At 41.7% G+C, this 14,154-nt stretch overlaps 2 protein-coding genes across 2 annotated transcripts in view; one reads left to right on the top strand and one right to left on the bottom strand.

The window, feature by feature from the left end:
* Positions 1-1,266: 1,266 nt before the first annotated feature.
* cmss1 (cms1 ribosomal small subunit homolog) overlaps positions 1,267-14,154 on the top strand; it is a 61,385-nt gene continuing 48,497 nt past the window's right edge. Inside the window, exon 1 of the mRNA XM_041843854.2 lies at positions 1,267-1,531. Coding sequence (XP_041699788.1) covers positions 1,483-1,531 — 49 coding nt within the window. The 5' untranslated portion in view covers positions 1,267-1,482. The remainder of the gene's footprint in view (positions 1,532-14,154) is intronic.
* Positions 5,200-14,154, bottom strand: part of LOC121536520 (filamin A-interacting protein 1-like) — a 42,852-nt gene continuing 33,897 nt past the window's right edge. Inside the window, exon 6 of the mRNA XM_041843851.2 lies at positions 5,200-5,668. Within this exon, the coding sequence (XP_041699785.1) occupies positions 5,474-5,668 (195 nt within the window). The 3' untranslated portion in view covers positions 5,200-5,473. The remainder of the gene's footprint in view (positions 5,669-14,154) is intronic.

Raw genomic sequence — 14,154 nt, 5'->3', positions numbered from 1 at the left:
GATGAGAAGGCCCATCTCTGTGATGATGACAGAACAGAGAGTGTGTAATGTGAACTGCAGAGAAAGACACTCCAGGGAACAAGCCGCTGCAGCCCAATGCCCTGAGGAGGCATTACCTCTGATGATGATGACTAATGCATGTGTAGTGGTATTGTACTCTTCTGTAATTGCATCTGTCATCTCCCAAAGGTCAGAAAGTGGACCTGTATTATGGCAAGCCTCGTCTTTTGAGATATAGCTCCACTGCATGTGAAACAAAAGCCACTATCTCTACTCAGATGATGAAGTAGGCCTATAGGAGGCCACCCTGGGACGATGTGTTCTGATTAGGACAACCTTCTTTTCAACAGGGTAATTTGCCCAAAACCTCCACTTAGAAAGTAAAATATGCGTATTTCCTCTTTAAGAAATGTACCCTTTGGGGCTTTTGAAAAATTTCACCCAGACATAGATTACACATTGATTGTACAAAATAGTCTGGATTAAATACAGAATAGAATAGAGTAGGCCTAGATACAGCCTCTTTTAGAATCCGAGAGTGAAATACTTATACACTTGTCTCTAACATGTAGGCTCAGCTTTCCCAAACAGTCCCATTACAAGTCAGAATGTTGAAAAAACTTCATTTCAACTTTACCTGTTGTCCACAAATGTTGTCCCTATGTCGGAGGTAATCTGATACAAAATATCCACATGGAAGTGTTATCAACGCAACCTTCAGTACGCTGGTCTGTATATCGGTTTGTATTTCCGTTTTATTGTCAATACTGATACAATTTGCATGTGACAAACACTTGCACAATATGGCCGAGCCTAACTCCTACTGCCAAAAGGACCAATAGCATTTAGCCAACAACCAGTAAAGTAAGTGTAAATATACTTTTATTCAACATTCTGTCTTGTAGAGACTATTGCGTCTTTTTAGAGCAACTTTGGTCAGACTGAAAATCCATGGAGTAACCAAGGTAACTGTCTGATGTTTAGGCAAGCCTAGATATAATAAAGTCTGAATAGAATAGGGCTCAAGTTGCAGATTCCCCATAAAAGAAATCAATCAGAAATACATTCTCTCTTAATAACAGCCTACGTTACATTTTAAAACATTGTAATTTATGCAGAAACTTGTCATGACACGTGCCGTGCTTTAATTGCGTCCATTTCTCTTGAATCTGTAGATTTGAATGTTAAGATACTAATATTTGAGCTATGTTACATACCGCAATGTCACATACCGATTCTCAGCGGTCCAGCAATTATTTCTTGCAGCCACCTTGAAAGCTTGACATAATAACAGATGCCCCTTTGGTGACTGTTTCTTTTGCAGGGGCTTTGTCGGTGTAGACTTAACCTAACGCAACGCAGCAAGTATAGAGTTGATGGCTTAATAATTTCCCAGTAACACTTCCGGTTAAACTGTTCACAAATGTCATGCGATTGTGAACAACCAGAAGTCACAACGCAGCGGTAGTTTTGGATTTGAAGATGGGGGACGATTTAGGTGATGATTGGTGGGAACAAAAGGGCAATTCGGGTAAGTTATAATATTTCTAACAGCTGGAAGTATCTGTGTGCCTTTGATTGAGCAAAATACCGTCTCATATCTGTCATTGCACTGGGTGTTTTTATCTGTAGGACAGCTAATATAGATAGCTAGCTAACTGGACTCCCATGCTTGGCTATTCTGTCCATGTTTAGCTGAAGTCCTGCATAACAAGCTTGTATTCAAAGCAATTGCTCTACTGTCCTCTTCAGAGTACGTTTCGGGTATTTTAATCGTATGCCTGCGCTGTGTTTGTTCATACATTTTAGTTAGTTAGCCAAAGCAACATGCGTGTCTGTTCTGTTTTCCACATGTGTCCAGCTGATGGCGCGCACACCGAGGTGGATTGTGGTAGTTGAAGTTCGGCGTGTTTTTAGACCTGTACCACAGATAGAGCAATGAGGCAGATATTTCACCGAATGTGTAAATGTGAAGCATCCGGTTGGCGGTTCCACTCACTACCAAATATGGTGGTGAGAGGAAGCCCAGTAGCCGGCAGTGAGAGAAGATGGAGCGAGATTGATTTTGGCCGATATTCTGCAAATTTTCTCATTGATGAAACATTTGATCTCGATGCAGTTTTCTGTTTCCAAAACTAAAATCTGTTACGAACAGGTTGGACTAAGTTTTGTATTCTTTACCCTTTGCCAAAGTAAACAATTATTATTTTTTTGCGTTGTTTAGGAGCGCAAGAGCGACTTGTTATTGCACACACGCAGTTCAGAGTAGGCGTTCCCTAACAGAAATATGCAAATATTTATAGAACTTGCCAATATTGTGCTTGGGTTCTGCCCACCTCCTTGCTTGTTCTGCGGACTATGATTAATTTGCTCCCATTGGAAACGACAGGCTGTGGTCTATCTTGGGTTAGTAAAAAAAAATTGCCTGGGTACCAGTCTCTTTAGCTAATCCACTCTCTGTACTTGTCATGTGCCAAAGAGACTGGCCTTTCTGCCATCTTCAAATATGAACATTCTATCATTAATGTTAATGAGCTTGAGGAGAACAGAGGATTTTATCCTGATTCGATCACCCTCACAGCTATCCTCCAATCACAATGATTATGCAAATATTTGAAAAAAAATTCTCCACAGAACATGTTGGTATCCAGTTGCTAAGCAACCATTTTGTGTTTGTCCAGATGAAACCAGTCTGTCAAAAGTTGCTAGCTCACATCTAAATTCTCAAACTAAATACATACTTCAGTTCCAACCACAAAATGTCTTAGTTTTGATTTTAAGCGTCAAAATACAACAACTTGCCTAGCTAACAGCTAAATTATTGTTTTTGACTTTGTTATAATTCTAACTCTATTTTCCAGGCTTCACATATGGTCATGGAAAATATTAATGTTATTTCCAACAACCAATGAGCAACTCCGCTGTAAATCCAGCGCATATTGCATGTTGAGATTGACGAAAGGCCAGTCTCTTTGGCAATGACAGTGGCAAAGAATGGAATGTTAGCTAAAGAGACTTGTACTCAGACTGTATTCTCAGTCTGTATTCACGTAATAATAAGGAATTCCCCTCGACCACAAATTGGGGGGAACCAACATTCTTTCCCATTGACCCCCGTTGTAAAAGAGGCAACTTCGTCGTAGGTTTTTAGTTATACAGAAATAACAAAACATGCCGAAAAGCTGCTGTGTTGTTTAATGTACATGTAGCCAGGTCAAATCCCAACCTATGGTTCGCAATGATCCCACGTAGAGAAATAGAGCCTGCGAGAAGAGCCCTGTGGCTGCAGGCTATTCGGTGTGGGAGCGTGGGAAATGTGGGGACACGGTGTCCAAGTAGGCCACACGTAGCCATGTGTGTGGAAAACATTTAATCACAGGTAAGACATTTTAACTTCTTTAGTGCATTCCGTTTGTAACTCCACTCACTAATTGTAGCTGTATAGTCTGTTTGTTTGTGTTGTTGGTCTTGGTGTAATTGGTGTGAAATGGCTAGCTAGTTAGCGTTGCGCGCCAGTAGCGTTTCAATCGGTGACGTCACTCGCTCTGAGACCTTGAAGTAGTTGTTCCCCTTGCTCTACGACGGATAACGGTGCTTCGAGGGTGACTTTGTCGATGTGTGCAGAGGGTCCCTGGTCAAGCCCAGGTTGGGGCGAGGAGAGGGACAGAATCAAAACTGTTACATTGGCTAGCTTAATGTTCCGGTCGGTAGCTAGCACTCACTCACTCAAATGGCTGCTAGCATCGTCATGAAAAGGGGCATGAGGGAAGCCGTACAATATTACGTTTTTCTAAGTAGTGAGAATGCTAGGGAGCAGGCAAATGTTGAAAAGTAATCTTTAGTCATGTTGTGCTTTTCTTAAATGTTGTTTTGCAATTGACTAAAACAAGCAGACAACAAGAAAATTGCGTTTGAACAAGGTCAAGGTTTTGCTGTGAGCGAATGGGTTAACCTACGTAACCACAGGTTGTTTTCCCCACAGGCGGGTAGGGTCGCGACGTTCTATCTAATACCGACTGGGTCTATGGTGCAGTTAGTGATAGACAACATTTAGAGACTGAATACAGACAAAGTTTACATACAAAATAGTGTCTGTATTTGATCACTCTCATTCGTATAACAATGTACATGTAGAAATTTGCACTTTCTCTTTTGAATTTGAAATCATACTTGTTTCTGGAAAGCTAGTTTAGCGGGGGGAACATACTTGTCGAGTATGAACATTTGAATAGTTTCCTCATGCTCCTACCTTGACAACTTTAAATGTGCTACACATTTGGGGTTGGGTCGATATACAGTATTATTAAATTGAAAATTGTGATATTTGACATTGATATATCATGAAGTGCAAGATGATATATTGTGATGTGCAAGACTATACTCTATTTGAAGTTTACAAATCAAAACTTTGCAGTTTTATCAGTTGGGCTGTATCAATATGTTGTAAATGAATTAACTAAGCCTTATTTCTTCTCCACACAAATATTATTTAATGAGAATGCAACTATAATATTGTAAATAAGCAAAAAAAAATGCACAATCTGGAATGATTGTCATTAACGGTGGAAAGAGATTATATTGGATATTGTGATATTTGGAGTAGCATATCGTAGAAGATGTCTCCCCAAATATCGTCCAACGTTACTACACATAGGATTTTTTTGATTTTTTTTGCACCGTCATTTTTGCATAGTGAAGGGAATCATTGTACCATCAAATCACTGTGACATATCTTTTCGATAACCAAAAATATACTTTTTACAGCTGTTTGAAGCGGGTGGACCAAAATAAAAGTTACTTTCGGTTTTGGTCCACCAGCTTCAAACAGCGGTTTTGGTCCACCAACTTGAAACAGCTGTAAAAACGATATTTTTAGTTATTGAAAATATGTCACAGCGATTTAGATGGTACGATGATTATATACACTATTCAGTGCTTGTTTTCTCACAAACTGAAATTGAGCGAACAGTGTAGAATATTAGCAACCAGGAAATGACTGAGCGATTTCCACTAGATAACGCAGCCACAAAGTCCGAACAGCTTTCCCAGTTTGACAACAGATGCTGCTCTGGCTGCAGAAATCAATAGACAAATATCACCGCCAATCACAACACTGGCGGGTAAGTAACACTGTTAGAACCATATATATATTATGGACGTTTTCTGAAATTACAATTCAAAAATTAACAAAAATCCCATGTGTAGCATCTGTAAAGGAGAATTTGAACGTTTCAATAGACCACCAGGAAATTGACAGATTGCACACAATGACATAAAAATACATTCTTTATTGATTTACACAGCACTAGTGCAATCAGTTGGTCTCAAATATTATAGCACCTGCAATGTGTTCTTTCCCTAGTCAGTAAAATAGGGAATTGTGTCACAGATGTAGTTATTTCATTTCCATCTTCATTTCCATATGTTCTGAACGTTTCCACTGAATACACCCCAACCGTGTCTATCGTGTGGCTCAGAATGTGGTTGGAGCGTTTCTCCTGTTGAAAACAGTCTGACCATTCACAGTGTTTTTCCCAGAGTGCATGGCGGCGGCAGGCGGCTGTCCTTTGCTCTGTCCAGTGTTTAATAGTGCTGTTTGTCCCTCTCGGCGTACCGTAGCCTTTGGTTTGGGGATCCTGGTGGGGCCGGGCTTCAGAAACTCAGGAACCTGGCGGGAGGAAAATTTAAAAAAAAAAAATATTTCACCTTTTATTTAACCAGGTAAGCCAGTTGAGAACAAGTTCTCATTTACAACTGCGACCTGGCCAAGATAAAGCAAAGCAGTGCAATAAAAACAACAACACAGAGTTACATATGGAATAAACAAAACGTACAGTCAATAACACAATAGAAAATCTATATACAGTGTGTGCAAATGTAGTAAGTTATGGAGGTAAGGCAATAAATAGGCCATAGTGCAAAATATTTACAATTTAGTATTATCACTGGAGTGATAGATGTGCAGAAGATGATGTGCAAGTAGAGATACTGGGGTGCAAATGAGCAAAATAAATAACAATATGGGGATGAGGTAGTTGGGTGGGCTAATTACAGATGGGCTGTGTACAGGTGCAGTGATCGGTAAGCTGCTCTGACAACTGATGCTTAAAGTTAGTGAGGGAGATAAGTCTCCAGCTTCAGAGATTTCTGCAGTTCGTTCCAGTCATTGGCAGCAAAGAACTGGAAGGAATGGCAGCCAAAGGAGGTGTTGGCTTTGGGGATGACCAGTGAGATATACCTGCTGGAGCGCATACTACGGGTGGGTGTTGCTATGGTGACCAATGAGCTAAGATAAGGCGGGGATTTGCCTAGAAGTGATTTATAGATGACCTGGAGCCAGTGGGTCTCAACAGCAGTCACACAAAGTTATTATTAGGGCCAGGAGTCTTTCTTGACCAGGTACACACACACCAGGGTTTCCGTTAGGAAAATGTGACGCCGGACATTTGACCGGCAACATTTTAATTTACCGGGCATTTGAGATATTTACTGGACCCATATGCTTTGGGTGCATAAGCTGATTAGGGCGTCCACCCACGGTGCTCAGAATGACAGAAATCCCATTTAGAATATGGTAATTCATATTAACAGAACATGCAAGTCAAGGATGCAACGATGTGCGATCCTTCTTACCGAATTCTGATGTGCACTTTAAACGTACAGTTCAAGTCGGAAGTTTACATACACTTAGGTTGGAGTCATTTAAAATGCGTTTTTCAACCACTCCACAAATTTCTTGTTAACAAACTATAGTTTTGGCAAGTCGGTTAGGACATCTACTTTGTGCATGACACAAGTAATTTTTCCAACAATTGTTTACAGACAGATTATTTCACTTATAATTCCCTGTAGCACAATTCCAGTGGGTCAGAAGTTTACATACACTGTTGACTGTGCCTTTAAACAGCTTGGAAAATTCCAGAAAATGATGTCATGGCTTTAGAAGCTTCTGATAGGCTAATTGACATAATTTCAGTCAGTTGGAGGTGTACCTGTGGATGTATTTCAAGGCCTACCTTCAAACTCGGTGCCTCTTTGCTTGACATCATGGGAAAATCAAAAGAAATCAGCCAAGACCTCAGGAAAAAATTGTAGACCTCCACAAGTCTAGTTCATCCTTGGGAGCAATTTACAAACGCCTGAAGGTACCACGTTCATCTGTACAAACAATAGTACGCAACTATAAACACCATGGGACCACGCAGCCGTCATACTGCTCAGGAAGGAGACGCATTCTGTCTCCTAGAGATGAACGTACTTTGGTGTGAAAAGTGCAAATCAATCCCAGAACAACAGCAAAGGACCTTGTGAAGATGCTGGAGGAAACGGTTACAAAAGTATCTATATCCACAGTAAAACGAGTCCTATATCAACATAATCTGAAAGGCCGCTCAGCAAGGAAGAAGCCACTGCTCCAAAACCGCCATAAAAAGCCAGACTACGGTTTGCAACTGCACATATGGACAAAGATCGTACTTTTTGGAAAAATATCCTCTGGTCTGATGAAACAAAAAATAGAACTGTTTGGCCATAATGACCATCGTTATGTTTGGAGGAAAATGGGGACGCTTGCAAGCCGAAGAACACTATCCCAACCGTGAAGCACGGGGGTGGCAGCATCATGCTGTGGGGGTGCTTTGCTGCAGGAAGGACTGGTGCACTTCACAAAATAGATGGCATCATGAGGAAGGAAAATTATGTGGATATATTGAAGCAACATCTCAAGACATCATTCAGGAAGTTAAAGCTTGGTCGCAAATGGGTCTTCCAAATGGACAATGACCCCAAGCATTCTTCCAAAGTTGTGGCAAAATGGCTTAAGGACAACAAAGTCAAGGTATTGGAGTGGCCATAACAAAGCCCTGACCTCAATCCTATAGAGAATTTGTGGGCAGAACTGAAAAAGCGTGTGCAAGCAAGGAGGCCTACAAACCTGACTCAGTTACACCCAGCTCTGTCAGGAGGAATGGGCCAAAATGCACCCAATTTATTGTGGGAAGCTTGTGGAAGGCTACACGAAACGTTTGACCCAAGTTAAACAATTTAAAGGCAATGCTACCAAATACTAATTGAGTGTATGTAAACGTCTGACCCACTGGGAATGTGATGAAAGAAATAAAAGCTGAAATAAATAATTCTCTCTACTATTATTCTGACATTTCACATTCTTTAAATAAAGTGGTGATCCTAACTGACCAAAGACATGGAATTTTTACTAGGATTAAATGTCAGGAATTGTAAAAAAAAAAAATTTGAGTTTAAATGTATTTGGCTAAGGTGTATGTAAACTTCTGACTTCAACTGAATTATTTTCTTAATTTTTTATTTAACCTTTATTTAACCAGGTAAGGTATAATAACTGTCCACATTTACTTTTCCTCAGCCAACAAGAGGAGTAACAAACAGCAAAATTACTAGCCTATGTCAATCTACTATAGTAGAAAAGATTAGGCTACCTATTCTATTGGTCAGCTTGTCGAGAAAGAAATAGCCTATTCCAATCCGACTCTGGGACAGTTGTGGGAAGATAGATCCCAAATCCATCCAACCAGTAGGCCTAGGCTACATAAAAACAACGTTAAAAAGCAATGAGGCTGATGCAACAGATGAGAACGTTTTTAGATTAAAATGTTGACAAACTATTATTTCTTCACATTAAAAGTGCGCAATGCCTACAAGGCAGTAGGCTAGCGCGAATGTTCGTTCCATAGTTCAATTTGTGGGAAAACACTGTTGTCAAAAGGGCATTGCACATGCGAGCGGTTTCATGTGACAGAGATGAAAATATCTGTTAGAAATGTAGAAAGAGGAGATCTAACTTTGAAGCAAAGTAAGACATGCCTCATAATATGTATTAAAACGTTCAGGCTTCGAACAATTAAGTATGTTTTCAAAATGCATGCTGCCTTCAGCTCATTGCAAAGTGATGTGTGAAGCGCTGATGAAGCCTGCCTTCCGTTGCTGTTTGCTGCGTTTAAAACAACTGGGAATTCGGAAATCTCAGACTTCCGACTTCAGTGCGTTCAAGACAACTGGGGACTGGGAAAAAAATTAGCCATGACTAGGAAAAATCGTTTTGAACGGTCATCCAAGTCGGAATTCCAACTCGGGAACTCGGGCCTCTTTCTAGAGCTCTGACTTTTCCGACCTGAAGATCACTGAGGTCATGATTTGACCTCGTATTTTTCATAGTTCCCAGTGGTCTTGAAAGCACCACAAGATGCTGCAGCATCAGCTCTTGTGCTTTCTGACAGATTTTCCACTCACTCTGTATCTGTATGCTGTACAATTTGTGATAAAAAGGTACATGCGCGTCGTGTATAGTAAATGCGTTAATTTAATTACACTAAAGTATGCTAATTAACCTATAGACCGATAAGCATGACCAGTCAAATGTATTTCCATCCATGAATAGGCTATAAAGCTTTATTTCACAATGGGATTTTTCTTCTTCTCCGGGACAATTGGCCTGCTCCAATTATATTATCTGCTTTTAAAATTTATTTTTATTGGACCAAACCCTGACACACATACACACAGTAATGTTGGTTTCTGCACTGAATGAAAATAGAAAAAAACTAATGTATAATCTCTCTCTCTCTCATTTATTCCATTGCTTGACTTTGACAGTCTGTCAGTAGGGGTGCAGCTGAACCATTCTGGCTGCCATAGCTCTGACATCACCCACTAGCGCTGCCATTGTGGGGCTTTGCATCATCACACACTGCCAAAGTAGAGTTCAATCAGTGTTTGATCTGATGCTTCAAAGAGACCCAATAACTGTCACTTCAGTCACATCAACATGACTGAGTACCTGAGGAAGGTGCTCTTACATGCTCTCCTTTACCCCCCTCCATCTCCCTGTGTCTAGGTCCCTCTTCTTTACCCCTCCATCTCCCTGTGTCTATACCTCCTCTCCTTACCCCCCATCTCCCCCTCCTTTACCCCCATTCCATCTCCTTGTTTCCCCCTCTTCTTCACTTCAAAGCACTGGACTATTACTTCATCCACTGCTGTTGAGATAACTAAACATCGTTTTTGTAGACTAGGACCAGGAATTGATGATGATAGTGTTGTCCTAGTGATGTCTGAAGTGTTGGCCTAGTGATGGCTTAGTGATGGCCTAGCACTGAACCAGTTACTCATTGATGCATCCACATGAGTGAATCTGCTCTACTCTGAAGTGATGGCTGTGAATGAGCTGATGGAGTACTTTGGAAAATGGGGTTTTATGAGAAGAGCATGACTGACTCTCTCCATACGTTAATGAGTCCCATCCTGTGTGTATGTGTCATCGAGGGAATGTCCCTATGATCACAAGAGTATCAGCCATGGGAGTGGGAGGCAGGAGAGCAATGGCTGGGGGATGCACTACTGAGAGAAAGAGGCTGAGGAGCGGAAGCACTGCAGAGATGGAGAGAGGCGTGTGAGTGTAACCTGTGTTTGTGAGAGTTTGTGGCCGTAAGGCTCTCTCCGAAGTCACACTCCCGTGTGGCCTCTGTTACGCCATAATCGTTCCAAAATGTCATCAGGCAATCACCTGGTCACAGCCTCGCCAAGGGATATCATCAGCACAAGAAACGCTCAATGTTTGTCAGGTTCTGTCTGTCTGCTCCTGATGGCTCCCAGCCAGCCTTCTCCTACCTCAATCTCCTCTGGTGTTATAATGGTGGGATTCAGCTTGTCACCATAGGTACAGGATACTGCATTAGAAGTCTGTTTCTCTGTTCTTCAGCTGAAGTCTTTTCTTTTGAAGCTTAAAAGTACTATTCCTTACTTCCCTCTGTAGAGTATGTATGCTTTGTGTCTGTCTCCGTCACAACTTTGTGTGTGTGTGTGTGTTGTGTGTTTGTGCTTCTAAAAAGAGAGGCTGGCAGTTTATCTGACTCGTGTTATCCTTGACCATCTCGGCTTAGGCAATATGTTTGTTTGCGGTTGAATTGCTTGCCCAAATAAGGCTATGGACTCAATTTATTTATTTTCACATTGGAACACTGATCCTCGAAATAGTTCACGTTTGGGGAAATTTTTTACCATATAAAGTAGGCCTAACTTCACTGAGTACTCAGTTGAAGTTCCCCACAGTGCTTCCCCACTTCCCTTCTCTCTAGTCTACTTCACAGTGCTTCCCCACTTCCCTTCTCTCTAGTCTACTTCACAGTGCTTCCCCACTTCCCTTCTCTCTAGTCTACTTCACAGTGCTTCCCCCTTCCCTTCTCTCTAGTCTACTTCACAGTGCTTCCCTCTTCCCTTCTCTCTAGTCTACTTCACAGTGCTTCCCTCTTCCCTTCTCTCTAGTCTACTTCACAGTGCTTCCCTCTTCCCTTCTCTCTAGTCTACTTCACAGTGCTTCCCCCTTCTCTCTAGTCTACTTCACAGTGCTTCCCCCCTTCCTTTGCTCTACTGTGCTTCACAGTGCTTTTTATCTGAGCTGAGTTTTCCTGTGTATCATTTGGTAAGACTGCAGCCGCCACACACACACACACACACACACACACACACACACACAGGCCTACAGAGAATACAGGCATATGCTCATGCTGGGGTTGTGGTGTGGTAGAGATGAATTGGTGATGACATCAGCCTGTGAATCTCACTGATCCAAGCACACACATGTTGGAATTTACTGCAAATTTTTCTGTCCCATTTTAATCTCTATTAATTTGTGAGCCTCTAGTTCATGGTAAGATCCTCTGTGTTCATGGTAAGATCCTCTGTGTTCATGGTAAGATCCTCTGTGTTCATGGTAAAATCCTCTGTATTAAAAAGCAATTCTGCCACTTTTCAACCTTATTCATCATCTCCAGCACCAAACCGTTGTCTACATATGTGAAAACAGCGCGTTTCTATGATATGTGGTTAAAAAGATGAGAAGAAAGGTCCTAAAAAAATGCTTCTCTGTGACATCACAGGGTAGGATTAAAAGGAAAAAAATAAAATATTTTAAGTTTCTAGCACAAGGGAGGGTATTTTCTTGCTCCCCACGTTACCGCTAATGTCATAGTGTTTGAAAATCGCTATTTATCGGACAGAACTTTTTACTAGATTTTACTAACTTTTTGACACTGATATTGTGCTGGAGATAATGAACATGAGGTTGAAAAGTGGTGGAGTTGCCTTTTAGGTCTCAGTGAGTATTAAAAATGACAGCATTTAAAAAATATCCAACTTCCAACTGCTATTTTCAACCAGTTCGAAGTTACAATGTCCACGTTTACATGCACACCGTATTCTGTATAGTAACTCATATTCCGCTTAAGGTCTTATTCGGGATAAGCTGTTTACTTGATATCCCGCTCGCGAGTATCCCTGTAGCCATGAATAAACAGAATATTCCTAATTTAAATTCATATCGGTTAAATTGAATAGTAACTGAAATATGGAGGCCTATAACCTCCACATGAAGCGTAATATAATATTAACTTCTGCAGAATTATGCATTTCTTGCAGTAAAATTATAGATCAAATGTTAATTTTGTCTCGGGAACAGGAGTGGGGAAATATGATTTCTTTCTTTCAGCAGCTCTTGAGAAAATGTGAATGTGCCTATAATGTGTTGTCTTTGACACTTATGCAAACAGACAGTATTTCAACCGCATAAACAAACTGGTCTCAGAGCATTTCGTATTATTCTGTACGTAACCCAGGACACTCCATTTCGTATGATATGTTACGTATTCTAGCTAGGTGGCTAGCTGGCTAATGTTAGCTAGGCAATGGGTTAAGTTAGGTTAAAGGGTTAGCTAAAAGGGTTAGGGGAAGGGTTAGCTAAAAGGGTTCGGGGAAGGGTTAGCTAACATGCTAAGTAGTTGCAAAGTAGTATGTAGTTGAAAAGTTGCTAAAAGTTGTCCGTGATGAGATTCAAAACAGACAACTTTACATTCTATCAATGTAAGACATTATTCTGGTGAGCACTACTTTATTTAGTCTCAGAGGGCAACAAGTTATGACAGAAGGGAAGCTGCATGTATCCAACTATAGTTGACAAACAATGGCCTACCAAATGTTGGTAATGGAGCGGAAAATTTAGGAAAACTAGACTCCCTGCAGACCTGTCATCTTTTCACTCCCTCCTCTCTACATTTTATTCCTCTGTTTCTGCTGCTAAAGCCACTTTCTACCACTCTTCATTTCAAGCCTCTAACCCTAGGAAGCTCTTTGCCACCTCCTCCCTGCTGAATCCTCCTCCTCCTCCCCCTCCCTCCTCCCTCTCTGTGGATGACTTCGTCAACCATTTTGAAAAGAAGGTTGATGACATCCGATCCTCATTTATTAAGTCAAATGACACCGCTGGTCCTGCTCACACTGCCCTACCCTATGCTTTGACTTCTTTCCCCCCTCTCTCTCCAGATGAAATCTTGCGACTTGTGACAGCCGGCCGCCCAACAACCTGCCTGCTTGACCCTATCCCCTCCTCTCTTCTCCAGACCATTTCCGGAGACCTTCCTTACCTCACCTCGCTCATCAACTCATCCTTGACCGCTGGCTATGTCCCTTCCGTCTTCAAGAGAGCGAGAGTTGCACCCCTCCTCAGAAAACCTACACTCGATCCCTCCGATGTCAACAACTACAGACCAGTATCCCTTCTTTCTTTTCTCTCAAACTCTTGAGCGTGCCGTCTCTAGCCAACAATCCTGCTATCTCTCTCAGAATGACCTTCTTGATCCAAACCAGTCAGGTTTCAAGACTGGTCATTCAACTGAGACTGCTCTTCTCTGTGTCACGGAGGCTCTCCGCACTGCCAAAGCTAACTCTCTCTCCTCTGCTCTTATCCTTCTAGACCTATCTGCTGCCTTTGATACTGTGAACCATCAGATCCTCCTCTCCACCCTCTCCGAGTTGGGCATCTCCGGCGCTACTCACTCTTGGATTGCGTCCTACCTGACAGGTCGCTCCTATCAGGTGGTGTGGCGAGAATCTGTCTCCGTACCACTTGCTCTCACCACTGGTGTCCCCCAGGGCTCAGTTCTAGGCCCTCTCCTATTCTCTCTATACACCAAGTCACTTGGCTCTGTCATATCCTCACATGGTCTCTCCTATCATTGCCACGCAGACGACACACAATACATTTTCTCCTTTCCCCCTTCTGATAACCAGGTGGCGAATCGCATCTCTGCATGTCTGGCAGACATATCAGTGTGGATGTCGGATCAC

The sequence above is a fragment of the Coregonus clupeaformis genome, chromosome 23, assembly GCF_020615455.1.
Source record: "Coregonus clupeaformis isolate EN_2021a chromosome 23, ASM2061545v1, whole genome shotgun sequence".
NCBI classification, from domain to species: domain Eukaryota; kingdom Metazoa; phylum Chordata; class Actinopteri; order Salmoniformes; family Salmonidae; genus Coregonus; species Coregonus clupeaformis.
Note: the sequence above shows the minus strand (reverse complement) of the source record. Positions and strands in the feature narration are given on the sequence as shown.